This window comes from Muntiacus reevesi, chromosome 2, assembly GCF_963930625.1.
Source record: "Muntiacus reevesi chromosome 2, mMunRee1.1, whole genome shotgun sequence".
NCBI classification, from domain to species: domain Eukaryota; kingdom Metazoa; phylum Chordata; class Mammalia; order Artiodactyla; family Cervidae; genus Muntiacus; species Muntiacus reevesi.
The window spans coordinates 228637231-228653894 of record NC_089250.1 but is presented as its reverse complement, the minus strand read 5'-3'; the positions used below and the strand labels follow the sequence as shown (position 1 = coordinate 228653894).

At 49.7% G+C, this 16664-nt stretch overlaps 1 protein-coding gene across 2 annotated transcripts in view; it reads right to left on the bottom strand.

The window, feature by feature from the left end:
• Positions 1-248: 248 nt before the first annotated feature.
• The window catches only part of GPT2 (glutamic--pyruvic transaminase 2), a 34284-nt gene continuing 17868 nt past the window's right edge, over positions 249-16664 (bottom strand). Inside the window, exons 7-13 of one of the 2 annotated variants that reach the window (XR_010661669.1) lie at positions 13301-13380; positions 11492-11628; positions 6655-6829; positions 5013-5168; positions 3907-4019; positions 1305-2764; positions 249-1264 (exon numbers count right to left, since the gene is read on the bottom strand). Coding sequence is in view for 1 of the 2 variants with exons in the window: in XM_065925262.1 (XP_065781334.1) it covers positions 2674-2764; positions 3907-4019; positions 5013-5168; positions 6655-6829; positions 11492-11628; positions 13301-13380 (752 nt within the window). In the remaining variant the exon portion in view is untranslated. Of the gene's footprint in view, positions 2765-3906; positions 4020-5012; positions 5169-6654; positions 6830-11491; positions 11629-13300; positions 13381-16664 lie in introns of both variants that reach the window. The other variant, XM_065925262.1, reaches the window with a different exon arrangement.

Sequence of the window (16664 nt, the reverse complement as noted above, 5' to 3'; positions counted from 1 at the left end):
CCTGCTCTCTGCGAAGAAGCTGCTAGTTCATTTCACTGCCATGAGAAAATCAAAGGTCTTGTTTCCATCTGAACAGCATTCTATTTTAAAAGAATACATATGCAATAGAAAGCAGCCCAGGGTCCTTAGGGTTGACACCTAAGAAGAAACGGAAACTGAAAAGCTGTGACTTAGGAACAGAAGAATGAAGGTGTACAATTAGTGATGTCCATTTGATATTTAAAATACAAAGAAAGTTAAACACAGTCACCATTTTGGACATATATTTTATTGTTTAGAAATTTCCACCAGAGCTATCATGAAGTACCTTTGTCAGGAGACGCCTATGAGAATCCAGACTGGAAAACGGACATGTAGGCCTGTCAGCTCGTCCTGCAAATTCAAACATGGGGACAACCAGTCTGGCCACAAGGTGCAAGGTGATGGACCACCACAGTATAGCCCAGCATCCCCCCAACTCCCGTGCAGACCTAGACGAACAGCAGAAAACTTTACAGGTATAGATTTAAAGTGCAACCTCAAATGACAAACAACTTGCTCTGGTGGTGCCCAAATAAGACACCACAATCTTCAGAAAATCAAATCTATCATGATCAGAGTTTCTACCTGAATCAAATTAACCTCCTAAACCAGCTAGCTGACCTTATTAAGTATTTACTTATTTTTAAATGCAAACCAAATGTATATGGCATCTTTTTTTAAAAAATCATGTAAACGTTGCAAAGTTTTTAGGGGTTACTTATAATCTGAAGAGATTCATTTTAAAAAACTACTGGACTTGTTAAAACTACAAATACTAACCCCAACTCCCCCCATGAAAAAAGCAATTGTTACAAAAATATAGAAAATATACTAGCTTCTACTATTTAACCTTTCCACCAGAAATCTCACAACTCTGGGACACATCCTGGCTTATACCATCAGCAAGCACAAGTGCAATTTTCTCGAAGTTTTAAGGAAGAAAAAGTTCTAAAACATTCCCTTTGTTATTTGAGATTGTGGCTACTTTCTTCACAGGGACTGTGATGCTAGTGGACGGGGCAGGCTGAAGTTTCCTATTGCATCCCGTGCATGGACCTGGCGTGGGGATTACAGGACGAGGCTGCTTTCAAAGTTCACTCCTTTAGCCTCTTCAGATTTCTCTCTTCAGTCCCTTCAATTCCACTTTAGGACTTGCTGGATCCCCTGACTCCTGAGCTGGCCTTGGCTTCTCAGGGAAGCCCACCAAGCATGGCCCAGAGAAGGATAAGAGGCCATAAGCCTGCTGCGGCCTGTAGTGCCTACTTCCGGTCTGTAGTGCCTACTTCCGGCCTGTAGTGCCTACTTCCGGTCTGTAGTGCCTACTTCCGGTCTGTAGTGCCTACTTCCGGGGAGTGTGGGTCAGGTGCCCCACCAAGGTTTGCTCATGGAAGGGAAGCTGCAAGCTGGGGGGATAATCCCCCTCCCCTACCCCCAAAAGACGACTGACGCTATGGGACAGTCTACAGAGCCTGGGAGGGGAGCCAGCAGCAGACATGGAGGCAAAACACTTTACTCATAGAACACTTTGATAAACTTTGAATCGGATCACATGTACAGAGCAGCCAAGCTACCAGGCACTTGGACCAATTAAGAGCTAGGATATGGACCAAATTCCGCTTGGTCCAAACAACAAACACTGCAGGAGGGGCATGTGGTCTTCATGTCCCTAAGGATACCCTCCTTCACTAGGACATTTTCAGTTTCATTGTTCTACTATTGCCTAAAATCCCATGAAGCCCTTGGATGAGGCTGGCTGTTGAGTAACAGTGGGATAGATCCACACACCATCAGGCAGAATCCCCCACAACTGAGATATTGCTGGGCTGATGAACCCTGTGCCCCTGGAGCTCAGGGAGACCTCAAGATGCGTGTCCCAGGCTAAGAAAGCTCAAGAGAACCCTTCACCTGCAGCCCTCCTGGGGGCAGAATCCTCACTACCTGCTGTGTGCTCCAAGACGGAGGCCTGGTTCAACTTGGAGCCTGGTTCACACCCACCCCTCCCCTGCAGGACCTTCTGGCCTTGACCACAGTCCCCACACCCACCACCACCTAGCCTGGCATCCTTGTGCTGCTAGCCTCACCATCCTAGTCTGAGAGCAGGATGCCTGCCTCCAGGTCAGAAGGATGGGCCCTCTCTGGGCCTCCAGTGGACTCCAGGCTCTCCCGTTTGAAGGAATAGATTTTCACACCGCTAAGGGTTTTATTTCACAGATCATGGCGGTGAGTTTGGGATTTCCAGTCCTCATCGCGGTTAAGTTATCCATTTCCTGATGCCTTGTTTCTGCAAACCTGAAGCAGCTCACCCAACACACCCAGGCTGTTTTAAATACCAAATGAATTTTCCACAAGCAACAACAACAGATTCGGAGAACACTACCACATATACGCTGAGCAAGTCCCCTCTACTTTGGCTGCATCAAAAAAACAGGGCTTCTGAGGCATCCCCAATTCACATTTGCTCAGAAGAGAGGTGCTCCCAACATCAAGGCACAAAGAAAGAAGTCTCCTGGGGCAAAATGACGATGAAAGCGACCAGTGACCTTCGTAAGGCCTGAGGCAGAGTCGCTGGGGGAGATGAGTCTGGGCTGGGCTGGGCGGGCATATCAGGAAGCAGGCCGAGGGCCTCGTCTCCCTCTGGGGCCCGAGGAGTCCTCATGCATACTTCTCCAGGAACTTTATGTGAAAGTCCTTCACCTTCTGTAGAACCGTCTTTAGTTTCTCCACCGGAGGAAGAATGGTCATTCTGTCAGGAAGGAGAACAGCAAAGTTGGACACGAATTGCTCTGGAGAAGGGGAGAGAGGTGAATCTGGCAGGTCACTCCTCTACCTGCAGCCGTGGAAGCCACACCATGCAGGCAAGCTTCCTGGGGAGGGACAGGCCCTGGACAGCACCTGGTACTTGTTGAACCACGTTCCCTCATCATTCACATATTTTTTTAGCCAACTCATACATGTGAACAAATGCAGTAAGCTGGTGGCGGCATCTCAGTTTAGTTAACCCACCCACCAATAATCATAGAAGGCCCACCCAACACTCTGATAGGTGCACAGAACTTTTCTCTGGAGTCGCCCTAACTCCTGCTAGACAAGCCTTTTCCATCTCCCCTATCAGTCTCATAGGGAGAACTTCCAGTCACAACTTCCCTCCATAGGAATTTCCATGTTGCCATGGTAACTAACTCCTCTCTCCAATCCTGGCAACCTGCTTTCCATCCCTAAGGGCAGCTCTCAGTGGGCCACAAATTGCAAAGAAGCCCAACTAGGGTGGAAAGGCTATCCATGCACATTTGTCCACTGAGGGGACTGCCCATGACCTTCACTGACTCAAAACTTGGCCCCAGGTGCTAAGCCCAAGACATTTCTTTTTTTTTTGACATCTGCTGCAGGAAACATTGGAGAGGCTTTTCAGAACAGAACTGGCCTTGGTGGGAAGCCCTGGCTGAGCTGTTCAGCTGGCCTGGTAGAGTCCCATGCCTGTGAAAGGTGGCACAGCAATTCCACCGTATTTCAGAGGCAACATCTCAGCAGGTTTTTGGCTCAGTGGACAAGCTGCTGAGCTCCTGGATGCAGATTGATACATCATGGAGTTGAAAAGGGACAAGGGAAGAAAAGAAAACATAGCACTGGGAACACTGCAAACAGCATGTGATAGATGGAGGCAGTGGAGGGGGAGACAGGGGTCAAGGAGACGACCTCGGAGTCCACCCACAGTCTTCCTTAGGCCCTGTGCAGGGTCTCAGCCATCTCTGCGGCAGGACAGAATGGGCGTGGGATGAGGGCACAGGGGCTTCACACATCTCAGTCTCTGAAGTTGCCTTGCTGTTAAGAAGCCCAAGTTTCCCAAGACAAACCAGGACTCGCCCCCTGGTGCAGAGGAAGTGGTACCTGAAGTGGTGGGTGCCTTCCCTCTGCCCGAAGCCGCTGCCGGGTACGACACAGATGCCCGTCTCCTCCAGGAGCTTCATGCAGTAGAACATGTCAGGGGCCATCTTATGGGCCTGTGGACACGGGGCAGAACTTAGGAGTCATCCCCGATATCACACTGCACAGACACGCCACTACAATCTCAAAGCCCAATATGCCTGCCACGGCGGGTTCTTTCCCATGGCAGGGCCCCTCCGCCCTCTCTTCCTGCGAGAAACAAGGCAAGACGCTGGGTGCGCAGGCAGCTGGGGCTGGGAGCAAAGAACCCAAAGGCCGCTTTGGTACGGCTGTGGGGCTTCTGCTGTCCCCTAGGGAGTGCCAGCCCGAGTCCTATGTGCCCCGCCCCACAGAGTAGCTCCCCAAGCATTGGCCTTGGCCTCCTATACACCAAGCCAGGGCCCTGAGGTCTGTGCCCAGGGGAGCCTTAAGGAACAAGCCTCTCGGGGGCCCTGCTGATGGTGCTTCTCACACTGCGGTTTGCACAACCAGGCCACCTCTTAAATAGATTCTCAGGCTCCAACACCAGGGATTCTGATTCTACAGGTTGAGGGACGGGGCCAGATTTTGAATGTTTAACAAGGTAGGTTAGGGGATGTGAGGACACTTTCAGAGATAGGACTCTGGCCCTTGATCTTCAAACCAGGGTCAGTGGAACCACCTGAGAACTTATTGGAAATGCAGAACCCTAGGCCCCTCCATAGACTTCCTGAACCAGAACTGACATTTTTAACAGGGTCTCAGGTGATCCATGTTCACATTCAAGATTGAGAAGCGCTACGGTAGGGTATGGTGGCCACATGGAGGAGACAGCTCTTGATGCTTCTCCAGTGTCTGTTCAGTTTTAAATGCATCACATCACACCTGGATCTGACCTCATGCCCACCCCATCACCACAGCTGCTGCAGGGCTGGGTCTCCAGGAGCCTGTCATCTTTACACGTTAACTACCATCTGACCAATGGATACACCAAGTTCAGAGCCTCAAGGGCCAGCAGGTGTGCTCCTTGAGGCAAGAAAGAGTTCCAAGTGAACTTGCTGAGAGAGCCAGCCCAACCCGGCACCTCTGACCTGAGCTGCCTCCATGGCTTTTGCAGGGATGAAGATTCGAGGAAAGGCGTACATGGCCCCCATCAAGGGGTTGCAGTGAATTCCTGGGACTTGGTTAAACATGTCTTCTGTCAGTTTAGCTTTTTTGGCCAAGTTACCCAAGACGGACTCTTTCTCCTGAGGAGACAGAGAAAGCAGCGGAGTCAGCATCTCCAGACATCATGGCTCCAGACACGAAAAACCATCCCTTCAAACTAGGGCATCCAGGCAGACCAGTAAAAGGCAAGCTGTTGTGTGCTTCAGCAGCAAACCAGGGAGGAGGGCAAGACACGTGTCCCTCTGTAGAATGTCCTCCACAGACACTCAGCCCAGGAGGTAGCCACGGGCCCTGGGCAGGGGCACATGAGTCACAGGTAGGTCCCAGGTAGCTTGTGTCATGGGTTCTGTTCTCGTACTAAGATGTCATTCCTGAAAACAAGAAAAACCAGTCCCTCCCCATCAGCCTGAACGGACTTGGCCCTGGATGGAACATTCTATAACATGCTTCTAGAAGACAGCCCCACCATTTGATTCTGGGGAGCTACCCTTTCCCCAATCCACGTGATGTGTTGGGGCACACAATCCAGGCAAAGCACGTCAGTGACAGGCTGAGAGCTTGACACGTGTCCAAAGCTGGAGCAGGCAGCCCAACACTTGTGCAAGCGCTGCTGGACTGGGAGGTGAAGCGGTGTGCCCTGTGGACAAATGAATCAGCAGAACACAGCACGTACGCACGGGGGAACATTACCCTGCCTTCAAAAGGAAGCACATCTGACACACGCCATGACAGGGACAAACCTTGAAGACATAGTGCCAACTGAAATAAACCAGCCACAAGACAAATGCTATATATGAGGTGCCTAGAGTGGTCATATTCACAGAGACAGAAAGTAGATTAGAGGTTACCAGGGGCTGGGGAAGGGGGAAATGAGGAGTTATTGTTTAGTGGGTACAGTTTCAGTTTGGGAAAAGGTTCTGGAGATGGATGTTGATAATGGCTGCACAATGTGAATGTACTTTATTCACTAAACTGTTCAGTCAAAAAAGATCAAAGTGGCAAATTTTATGTTCTGTGTAATTTACCACAATTTAAAAAGAAAGATTGTGACTCTAAAATAGCTGGGAGCTGACTTCTTCAATAAGTTCCATTTTTGTTTAAACTTATTAGAGCTGGGTTTTTGTCACCTGCAGTTGAAAGGGTCTGTCTGCATCACTTCAAGCTGCAAGGACATCTGGTTAAGCCACAGGCAGGCCTGTGGTCTAGAATCAATGGCATGCTCATCCATTTCCCCCTTTTACGTTAGTAACAGAATCATCACCCCACTGTCTGCCCCCCACGTTCTCAGGACACAAGGCCATTCCCTCTGAGCACCTGCCCGTCCTCAGTGCTCACAGGTGAGGAAGACGAAGAGGTGCCCACACCCACACTGTGCACAGTCCTCCCACTTCAAATACAGCCCAGCTACATCCGGAGACTTAACCTTACTGGGGTGGGTCAGGCACCATGTGGAACCAGAAGTGTGCCCTGGAGGTCATCTGGAGAGAGGCTGGCCATGGAGACCACACATGGTGAACACTGGCCACAGCAGTGATGCAGAGAGGCCACGGGACCCAGCTGACTCACCCTGCTGAACTGCTCGAAGGATTCCTCTCCTGGCACCGGGGGGTTCACAACGATGTCCATGGCAGCCTGCCCAGACACTGGCGGGCACAGACGCACCGAGAGCAGCTTCACCAGCTGGCCCTTGATTTCAGGGTGCAGGTTGATCACCTCCATGTAGCCTCCTCTGTAGCCACACCTAGAATGTTGAAGCAGGAGAGAGCACCCACCATCACAGAGAGACCTCTATTAAGTGCACCCAGCCGGCCAGAATCTCCTGTAACCAGTCCCATGGCCAACCCTGAGCTGCCAGGTATGGCCAAGTTCCTGCCAATGGAAAGTGAATAGAAGTGATATGTGCAAATCCCACATCACTTCCTTAAAAGCATGCTCTCTCCCACTTCCTAAGAAAGGCAGACACCAGAGCAAGCAGCCTCAGTGCTAGAGATGATGCCGCATGTTGAGAAGACAGAGCCAGCCCAGCAGCCTATCTTTAAATGACCTCGTGGGGCAGAGCCAGTCCTGGACTCCCCCTGCCTCTGAATTGTTATCACAGAGACACACTTCCCCCTTGTTTGAGCCACTGTAGTTTTTTTTTTTTTTTCCTGTCACTTTCTTGTTTTTGCCACTCTATTTTTTAATTGAACGATAACTGCATTACAGAATTTTGTTGTTTTCTGTCAAACACAGGTACACCCATAACCCCTTCCACCTGAACCTCCCTCCCATATCCCTCCACCTCCCACCCTTCTAGATTGTCACAGAGCCCCTGTTTCAGTCAGACAGCAGTTTCCCGTTGGCTATCGATTTTACATATGGTAATGTAAGTTTCCATGTTACTCTCTACATATGCTCACCCTCTCTCCTCCCCTCCCCCCTGTGTCCATAGGGCAGTTCTCCGTGTCTGTTTCTCCACAGCCACCTTGAAAATAAATTCATCAGTACCGTCTTTCTGGATTCCATATATATGCGTCAGTACAATATTCACATTTCTCTTTCTGACTTACTTTGCTCTGTATGATAGGCTCTAGGTTTGCTCACCTCATTAGAACTGACTCAAATGCATTCCTTTTTATGGCTGACTAATTTTATACATATGTACCACAGCTTCTTTATCCATTCATCGGTTAATGGACATCTAGGCTGTTTCCATGTTCTAGCTATTGTAAACCGTGCTGCAATGAACACTGGGGTACATGTGTCTTTTTCTATTTTGGTTTCCTCAGGGTATATGCCTAGGAGTGGGATTGCTGGGTCATATGGTGGTTTTATTCCTAGTTTTTTTGTAGTGAGCCATTATACTTTGGGTCTGTAAGTCTTCTACAGTGAGCCACAGTACTTTGGGGCCTTTTGGTTATAGCAGCTTAGCCTGACCCCTAACTAGTATTATACCAGCTCTGCTCCAAAGGGGCATGTGATTAAGGCCAGGCACCCCTTGCATAGGTTCAAGAAGTGGGCATGTGAGCAGCAACCTGAGTATTTTGCTGCAACTTTCTGATGCCTGAAAACAAAGCCAATCCAAAGGAAAGCAGAGCAGGGAATTCCCTGGCAATTCAGTGGTTAGGACTCTGTGCTTTGACTGCCAAGGGCCCTCGTTCAATTCCTGGTCAGGGAACAAGATCCCATAAGCTGCATGGTATGGTCAAAAAAAAAGGATAAAGAAAGAAAGAAAAGAAAAAAAGGGGAGGGGGGTAGGAAAGCAGAGCTGGGAAAGAAAACAGGACAAAGCCAGGAGTAGAGAAAGAGACCCACTGACATTTTTAAGCCCCCTGATTCAACTTTACTCCTTGACTTTTCACTGATATGGAATTTTTAAAAATTTATTTATTTTTAATTGAAGGATAATTGCTTTATAGTATTGTGTTGGTTTCTACCAAACATCAGTGTGAATCAGCCATAGGTCTACCCATGTCCCCTTTCACGTGAACATCTCCCCCTCCTCCACCCCCATGCCACCCCTCTAGGTTGTCAGTGAGCCCCGGCTTGAGTTCCTTGAGTTACACAGCAAATGCCCATTCCCTGTCTACTTTACACGTGGTAATGTATGTTTCCACGTTACTGTCTCCATACATCCCACCTCTCCTTTCTCCCCCCGACCCTGAGCTGTGTTCATAAATCTGTTCTCAATGTCTGTGTCTCCACTGCTGCTCTGCAAAAAGGTTCATCAGTACCATCTTTCTAGATTCCATATACATGTGTTAGTATACAGTATCTGTTTTTCTCTTTCTGACTGACTTCACTTTATATGTGTTTTTTTTAAACCCTCTTTCATGTTGAGTTTCTGTTACTTATTGCCAAAAGGATCCTGACTGATACAGAGTCAAATCTCATGAAAATAAGCTGAAATCATTAAAAAAAAAAAACACCAAAAAAACAACCTTTCAGAACCAAATCCGCTCCATTAGCCACACTTTCTGTAGCTATGCTTCCTTCTCTGGACTGTGACTGATAACATTCAGACTAATGACCACAGAAATAATGGCATCAGCTCCTGTCTTCCTCTGTATATGCACCACACCCACCCAATCTCAGACCACCTGGTATGATGAGAACTCAATAAAACACTTTTGGGATCAGGCTGTAGAATGAACCGGCAAAGACAGATCCCCATCTGATCCATCAACTGGCCTTTCCAAGGCAGGAAGATAAATTCTGGCCTCTTGGAAAGGTTTTCTGTAACAAAAGTTGAAAGAAGAATCTTTCTGCTTTACTCTCTGATGATGAGCAGAAAATCAAAGTGGGTAAATCAGTCTAATCCTAAGTAATCAGGATCTATGGGCAACAGGATACCAACTTAGGTTACCAATATCCAGGGCAATTAATAACACAGAGGGAGAGATGGGTAGATATGTAATAAACACACTTGAGTTTGAAAAATGAGTTACTAGAGAACATATTTGTTTAAGAAAAGCGGTATACAACACACGGAAGTTTAGCAAGGAGGCACCACAGCTACCAGGGTAAACCAAAAAGAACAGCATAAATCAACTCCTGCCTGCAACAAAACAGCCAAGAGCAGCTGGGCAACCATCCCAAGGGGACAGCTCCCTTGCGTGTGTGAGTGTGCTAAGTCACTTCAGTCGGTGTCCGACTCTTTACAACCCTATGGACTGTAGCCCAGCAGGCTAGCTCCTCCATCCATGGGATTCTGCAGGCAAGAATACTGGAGTGGGTTGCCATTTCCTCCTCCTGGGGATCCTCCTGACCCAGGGATTGAACCTGTGTCTCTTATATCTCCTGCATTGGTAGGTGGGTTCTTTATCACTAGTGCCACCTGGGAAGCTCGCTTGACCTGGTCAATATATTTTTTGAAGCTTCATAGTTACACTGGCCTCCAGACCCTCTCCCCTACCCTGACACCTGGCACATAGTAGAACTCCCACAATGCTGGGGAATGAATGTCCTTGGCTATAAATGCATGGGCCTATCCATCTCAGTCTAGTTTGCAGGTTCCTCCTCTCCTCCCCTGACTTTTAAGCAGTGACAGCCGGGCCCAGTCCCTGGACCTCTTCTCTGTCTATACTCCTCCCAATGATTAGGGAGGAGTATGTCTAGGCTCGGAGATCTAATTAACAACTCAAATACTGACATCTTGCAAACTTGAATCTCCAGCTGGATATCAGTCCTGAGCTACAGACTCACATATCCATCTCCATCTAGACATTCAACAGGCATCTGCAAATTTTACACATCTAAAACCAACGTCCAAATCCCCCCCAAACCTGCTTCACCCACAGACATCCTCATCTATTGAGGGCAACTCTATGCTTCCTGTTGTGTGAACAAAAAACTTGGGAGTCATCCTTGACTTCTCTCTCTCACACCCTCCTTTTCATCAAGCAACACCTGCCAACTTCACCTTCAAACATACCCAGGATCCAACATCTTCTCCCCATCTTTACCCTGGCCCCTAGTATCTCCCCTGGACTGTAACAGCCTCCTGACTTGAGTGCTTGCTTCCTTTCCTGCCCCCATTACGCGGCAACCAGGAGAAGTTATACCTCTGTGCAAACCCTCTAAGGGCTCCCATCTCATTCTGAGTAAAAGATAACCTAAATAGCCCAGGTGATCTGGCCTCCTGTGACTTTTTGGTCTCAACTGCTGCCACTTTCCCTCACTCTTTTCTAGTCTCCTTGCTGCTCCTCGAACACCTGCTCCTTCCACCTCAGGGCCTTTGCAGAAGCTGTTTCCTTAGATGTCTGCATAGCTCCCCACCTCCCCTCCCTGGGTCCAACTCTTTAGTGACCAGACGCTGGCTCTCTGCATTCTACCTCTTCTCTGATTATTTCTGTTCACTTGACACATCATGTTCACTTGTCTATTGCCTCTGACCTCACTACAGATGACTCTGTGAGGGCAGAATGGCTGTGGTTTGCTCACTGTTGTAACCTCACTGTTGAGCTTCTGAACTCACAGCAGGTGCTCAATAAATATTGGCTGAATGAATAAATATAGGGTTGAAGCTGATGTTCTGGCCCCACAGGTCACGGGGTGCTCAGGCAGGGTGCATACAGAGCTTGGCCACTGGCCTGACAGCACTTGTCCACTCCACCTGCCACCCCTGGCCCTCAGATTTCAGTCAAGTGTCAGAGCAATAGCGACAAGGCTGGCGGAAAACACTAGGGTTGGAAGCTGCTGTAGGTCCTGTATTCATTTCCATCACAGCCTTATTTTACATGAGCCCTTGCACAGGGGATGCCCTCACACCGGTGCACTCCCCTCGGGGAGACATGGCCTATCTCCTCCTGCTTCTTAGATCAGCAGACGCTGTAGACAAGAGTAGCCACCTCTCGTCAGGGTGGAGAAGCAGCGGGACCAGGCAGGCCCGGGAGCAGCGGGAGGGAGGCGGGGGCCCACATACTCGCCCATGTAGCCCTTGGAGGTGGAATGGAAGGAAGCGAGCTCCACGTTGCTGGAGTACTCAGGCCCCATCTCATAAAGCACCTTCTTAAAGGAGTGGAATTTGCAGTCCGGGGAGTAGACGTTGTCCTGGTATACCTGCAGGAGGGGACAGGACAGGGACAGTCAGCCAAGTGCCCCAGAAGCTGAGCCACCCGGCTGTGGCCCAGCGAGGGCACAGGGGCTCTGGGACAACCTGCAGCCAGGGCTGCCTGCCGTGAAGCTGGCCTGAGAGGTCATCTCTAAGCCAGATGTGCCCAAGGGAACCTTCCAGAACAAGCAAGGCCCCGGGGGGGGGGTGGGCACGGGCTGGGTGCCCACTGGATTCTCCCACATGAGCCCCACCCAGTCTCCAGATCTCCTTTCTGCCTCACGTGCCAGTGACATCACATTACCCTGCCGGCCCGAGCAGGCTTTCATCCCAGAGCGTGATGCTCACCCCGTCAATAAGATGAGTGGTGAAAGCAGTTCATGGACCTGTCCTCTGACCTCCCCATCTGAAGAGCTAACCATGCTCCTCAGCGCTTCGCAGCACTCACCCAGCTTTCCATCCACCATCACAGTCATTCTCTCCTCCCTGGACTGAGCAGCGCCTACACCCCTTGTCCCTCCCCATCTATATAGTCTAGCAGGCAAGCGCTCCACCTGCCCTCGGAGATGAACTTCCCATGCAGTTTGGAGACCAGGGAAACCGAGGCTCTCTGAGGCGCTGTGGGTCAGCAGGAGGGTCGGGCCAGCTCCACCTTCAACAAGTCAGGCAGAGCCTCCTCCCCTCCCCAACTCCTCCATGGCCTCTCCCTCTCCCCTTCATCAACCCCCCCTTGCTTCCCCAACCTTGAGGGAAGAGGTTCATGCACCAGGTCATTCTACTGCCCCTTCTTTCCTTTAGAAATGAAGATTTCCGTCTATCTGCTATTAATCACAGCAGTGATTTGGTGGATAACCTCTGGGGGTGGGGGTGGGGGTGGGGGTGGTGCTAGAAGCTATGACTAACCAGAAATCATTCAGAAATGAAGACGTGAAAATAGGATTTGACAGGTCTTTAATTTCTTCTTGCTAAGCAGGAAAAGAATGGGCAGGTTTGTCTCCAGATCTATGGTTTAGGAAGCAGCGATTCTGGGGTTGATAAGATTCCCCTCCTAACAGGACACTGCATTCAGCCCACCCAGCACCCACCCTCCCTTCCTGAGAAAGGGGCCCTTGATTTGCTTCAAGGAACATCCTCCCCAGCTCTCTATCTGCAGGTTTGGGGGCATAGGGGAGAGCTCCCAATCCTTGCCTAGGGCCTGGTCAGTCTGCATATTGCAACCACTGGGCAAGAATAATCGATTCAGTGATGGGTATTTGACCTAAACTGCACCAGTGAAGCTTAATTCTGAGCTTTGTTGAAACGACCAGGAAGATAAGCTCTCTTTCTAGGCTGGGAAGATAGCAGGCCCGTGTCTGAGGCCAAAGCAGCAGGATAGAACAAGAGGAGCTGGAAGATATGATTCGAGTCCCTGGATCCAGCCCCACTCCTGAGACCCCACCACCGTGTTAAGTTTAAAGTAGTTTGGGTTAGATTTTTGAAACTTATAACCAAGATACCAAACCAATACGGGATGATTTCGGTCACAGGCTCACAGGCTGCTTAACACTGAACATCCTCAACCTTGTTAGAATCTCTCCTCCGATATCTAGAAAGTTCTCTTGTCTATAGAACAACAGACCTGGCTCCCTCCCCCAGAAAAGAAAGCACACCCTCCTCTCTGACAGCCCAGGCTGCTCTTACCTCATCGGCCAGGAGAAAGAGCTTCTCCTCCCAGGCAAAGTGAATCACATCTTCTATGCACTTTCTGCTCTGCACCTGACCTAAAAAGTCCCAAACAAAAGCAGAAGGTAGGTAGTCATGGTGTTTCGATTGTCCCTAGGTGAGAATTCCAACCGGAATCACTCAGATGTCTGTGTTCCCTCATGATCTTACAGGACCACCCTCCCTAGCTGCTGTGAGCCTCCAGGGAGCCCCTAGGGTCAGCTCCATCCCTCTGACTCACTTAAGCCAGGTATGTGGAGGGAGTGATGTTTCACACCCAACTTTCTTGTTATTCTTCTCAGAGGTGTGTGTGGGGGGCGGGAGGAGGATATATGTGTATTATTCTGTGCCAGAGGACAAGAAGACATGGACGTATCATAAACAGCAGGAAAATAAAACTGAAGGAGTTAAATCATTCAGCCCCGCTCCCCTCCTTCGCCCACAGCAGCCACACCATGAAACATGCACTGACCACACCTTCTCCCCACACAAGCTCAGGGACAAGGTCTCCGGCCCAGCACGTCAAAGCCGGCACCCAGCAGCGCCCTCCCTGGTAAGCACCGTGGAAGAAGTTCTCAATGAATGAATGAGCCTGCCTACCAGCTCTGGCCTCTCCAGTGACCACGTGGGAGCCATGCCTGCTGAGGACGCTGGCAGGCACCCACGGTGTCCCTGCCAGGGTCTCCCTTCAGGGCTGGATGCAACACTTCATTCACCTTAGAGAAATGAGTGCCGGCAGCAAAATATTCACCCATCAGCTCACAGGAAATACTGTGGGTTTCAGTGGGGAAAGGGACAAATGCCACAAGGTAGAAAGAAACATTTTCCCAGATTTCCCGAGGCCCGCGATGTGGCCCTGGGATGCTGGACTCGCTCACACAGCTTCTGGAAAAGTACTAGGCAGGCTTGCTGATGCTCACGAAAGACATAAATGTGAACCTATGGGTGTTACATTTGTATATATCTACATGTGTATGTATGTGCACATGTATTAATGACATATGTATCTACATTTTGATGCAAAGCAGTACAGAGAGTATATTACCTTTTTGTTAAAAATAAAAATAACCATATTCTTGTCCATGTAAGAATAACAAGACTAAGTCTTAGAAAAATATATTGATGTATCTTATAAGAGTATGGTATGATTCAGCCAGGATTTCAGATTTAAACTATCTAAGCAACAAACCAGTTCCTTTACTAAGGGACCAACCTGTCTCCTGCCAAACAAGGGCCAAGCAGGCTTCCTATGAAGCAAGCTCACGCTCTGGGAATTAGGAAGGGCAGCAACTCTGGATGCTACAAGTAACCAGCTGCTGTTCCCATAGACAGACAGGGGCTGTCCCTCCTGGCAGCCTGTCCTGCCTACCACATGCTCCTGGTCTTCCCTCCCAGGGCTGCGATGCCACAAATTGTACCCTGTTAGAATGCAAGCAAATGTTTGAGCATCCAGAGTATCAAACCAAGGGTACATAATGCCAGTTCAGTTCAGTCGCTCAGTCATGTCCAACTCTTTGTGACCCCATGGACTGCTGCATGCCAGGCTTCCCTGTCCATCACCAACTCCCGGAGCTTGCTCAAACTCATGTCCATCAAGTCAGTGATGCCATCCAACCATCTTATCCTCTGTGATCCCCTTCTCCTCCTTCAATCTTTCCCAGCATCAGGGTTTTTTCCAAGGAGTCAGCTCTTCGCATCAGGTGGCCAAAGTATTGGAGTTCCAGCTTCAGCATTAGTCCTTCTAATGAATAATCAGGACTGATTTCCTTTAGGATGGACTGGTTTGATCTCCTTGCAGTCCTAGGGACTCTCAAGAGTCTTCTCCATAATGCCAGGGGGAGGGCAAGGGCTGGGCCTCAGGAAGCCCGCAGCTCAGGAGAGGAAAGGAGACCTGCTGTGCACAAATAATGCCCCATGTGGATCGATGCAAACTGTGGGACAAGGATAGAGTTTATTTTTCTTGAGTGCCTGGGATGAAGCAGTCACTCAGAACAGGCCTGCGGAGCAGGAGGAGCCGCATGCATAATCTCCAGAGGGCAGGGCATGACTGTGCCCAGCATGGGGAGACATGTGCGCACCCCCGAGGAGAGGCAGCTCTGCTGTAGGCCCCAAAGACTGGGGAGGGGGCTTCCAAGCGCCCCTTGCCAGAGGCCGGGCCAAGGGAATGTCCCACACTCTAATGGGGATACCTGTTGCTTGCACCAGCCCAACATCCTGCCCTTCTCTGAGCAACAGCACGCAGCTGTCCTAGGGGAACTCCCTCTCTTTAAACTCCAACAGGGACACAGACCCAGCCAATCAGCCTCAGTGATTTAACTAGGTCAGGCACGGGCAGGTGTCCCAGTGTGGTCCAACAGTCTGGCCTGGGGCTTCGGTTGAAACCAGGGGCGAGGCTCCCTGTGGAGGATGCTCAGCTGCTGGACACTGACTGGACCTGCGGACGGCCACTCCCAGGACAGGTGCTTCCTGAGGAGGATTCCAGCCCAGAGCAGAGCTGGGTCATGGCCTGAGGTTCCCATGACAACGACGTTGATTCAAGTGTGCTGCCTTACCCTGGACTTCACAGGTCCACTCCCTTCAAGCCTCAAGGTGAGTTTCTGTCTCAAATCCCAAAGAGCCCTGTTAGCCACTAATATTCCACTCCATTTCGACACCTTTCAGACAAAGTGGTCACAGTGTGTGGTCCAGACGAGATACACGGTCATCACAGGTAGGTCTTTACTTTACATCCCCCATCTTCCAACAACTGCTTTTCACACATTGAGACCCCAGAGGGGAACTGCCTGGTAGTCCAATGGTTAAGACTTGATGGGGTCCGAGTTCAATCCGTGATCAGAGAACTAAGATCCTACAGCTGCGTATCACAACCAGAAACTTAAAAAGAAAGCCTCACAGAGCAAAACCAGCCTGAGCCTGCTCGTAACTTATTTTTTAGAAAAACTGCTTGTTCTTGTAGTTCAGTCGCTAGTCTTGTCCGACTCCTTGCAATCCCATGGACTGCAACACACCAGGCTTCCCTGTTCTTCACTATCTCCCGGAGTTTGCTCAAACTCATGTCCATTGATTCAGTGATGCCATCCAACCATCTCATTCTCTCATTCTCTGTTGCCCCCTTCTCCTCCTGCCCTGGTTCTTTCCCAGCGTCAGGGTCTTTTCCAATGAGTCGGCTCTTCACATCAGGTGGCCAGAGTATTGGAGGTTCAGCATCAGCTTCCAATGAACATTCAGGGTTGATTTCCTTTAGCATTGACTTATTTGATCTCCTTACAGTCCAAGGGACTCTCAAGAGTCTTCTCCATCACCATACTTCAAAAACACCAATTCTTTAGTGCTCAACCTTCTT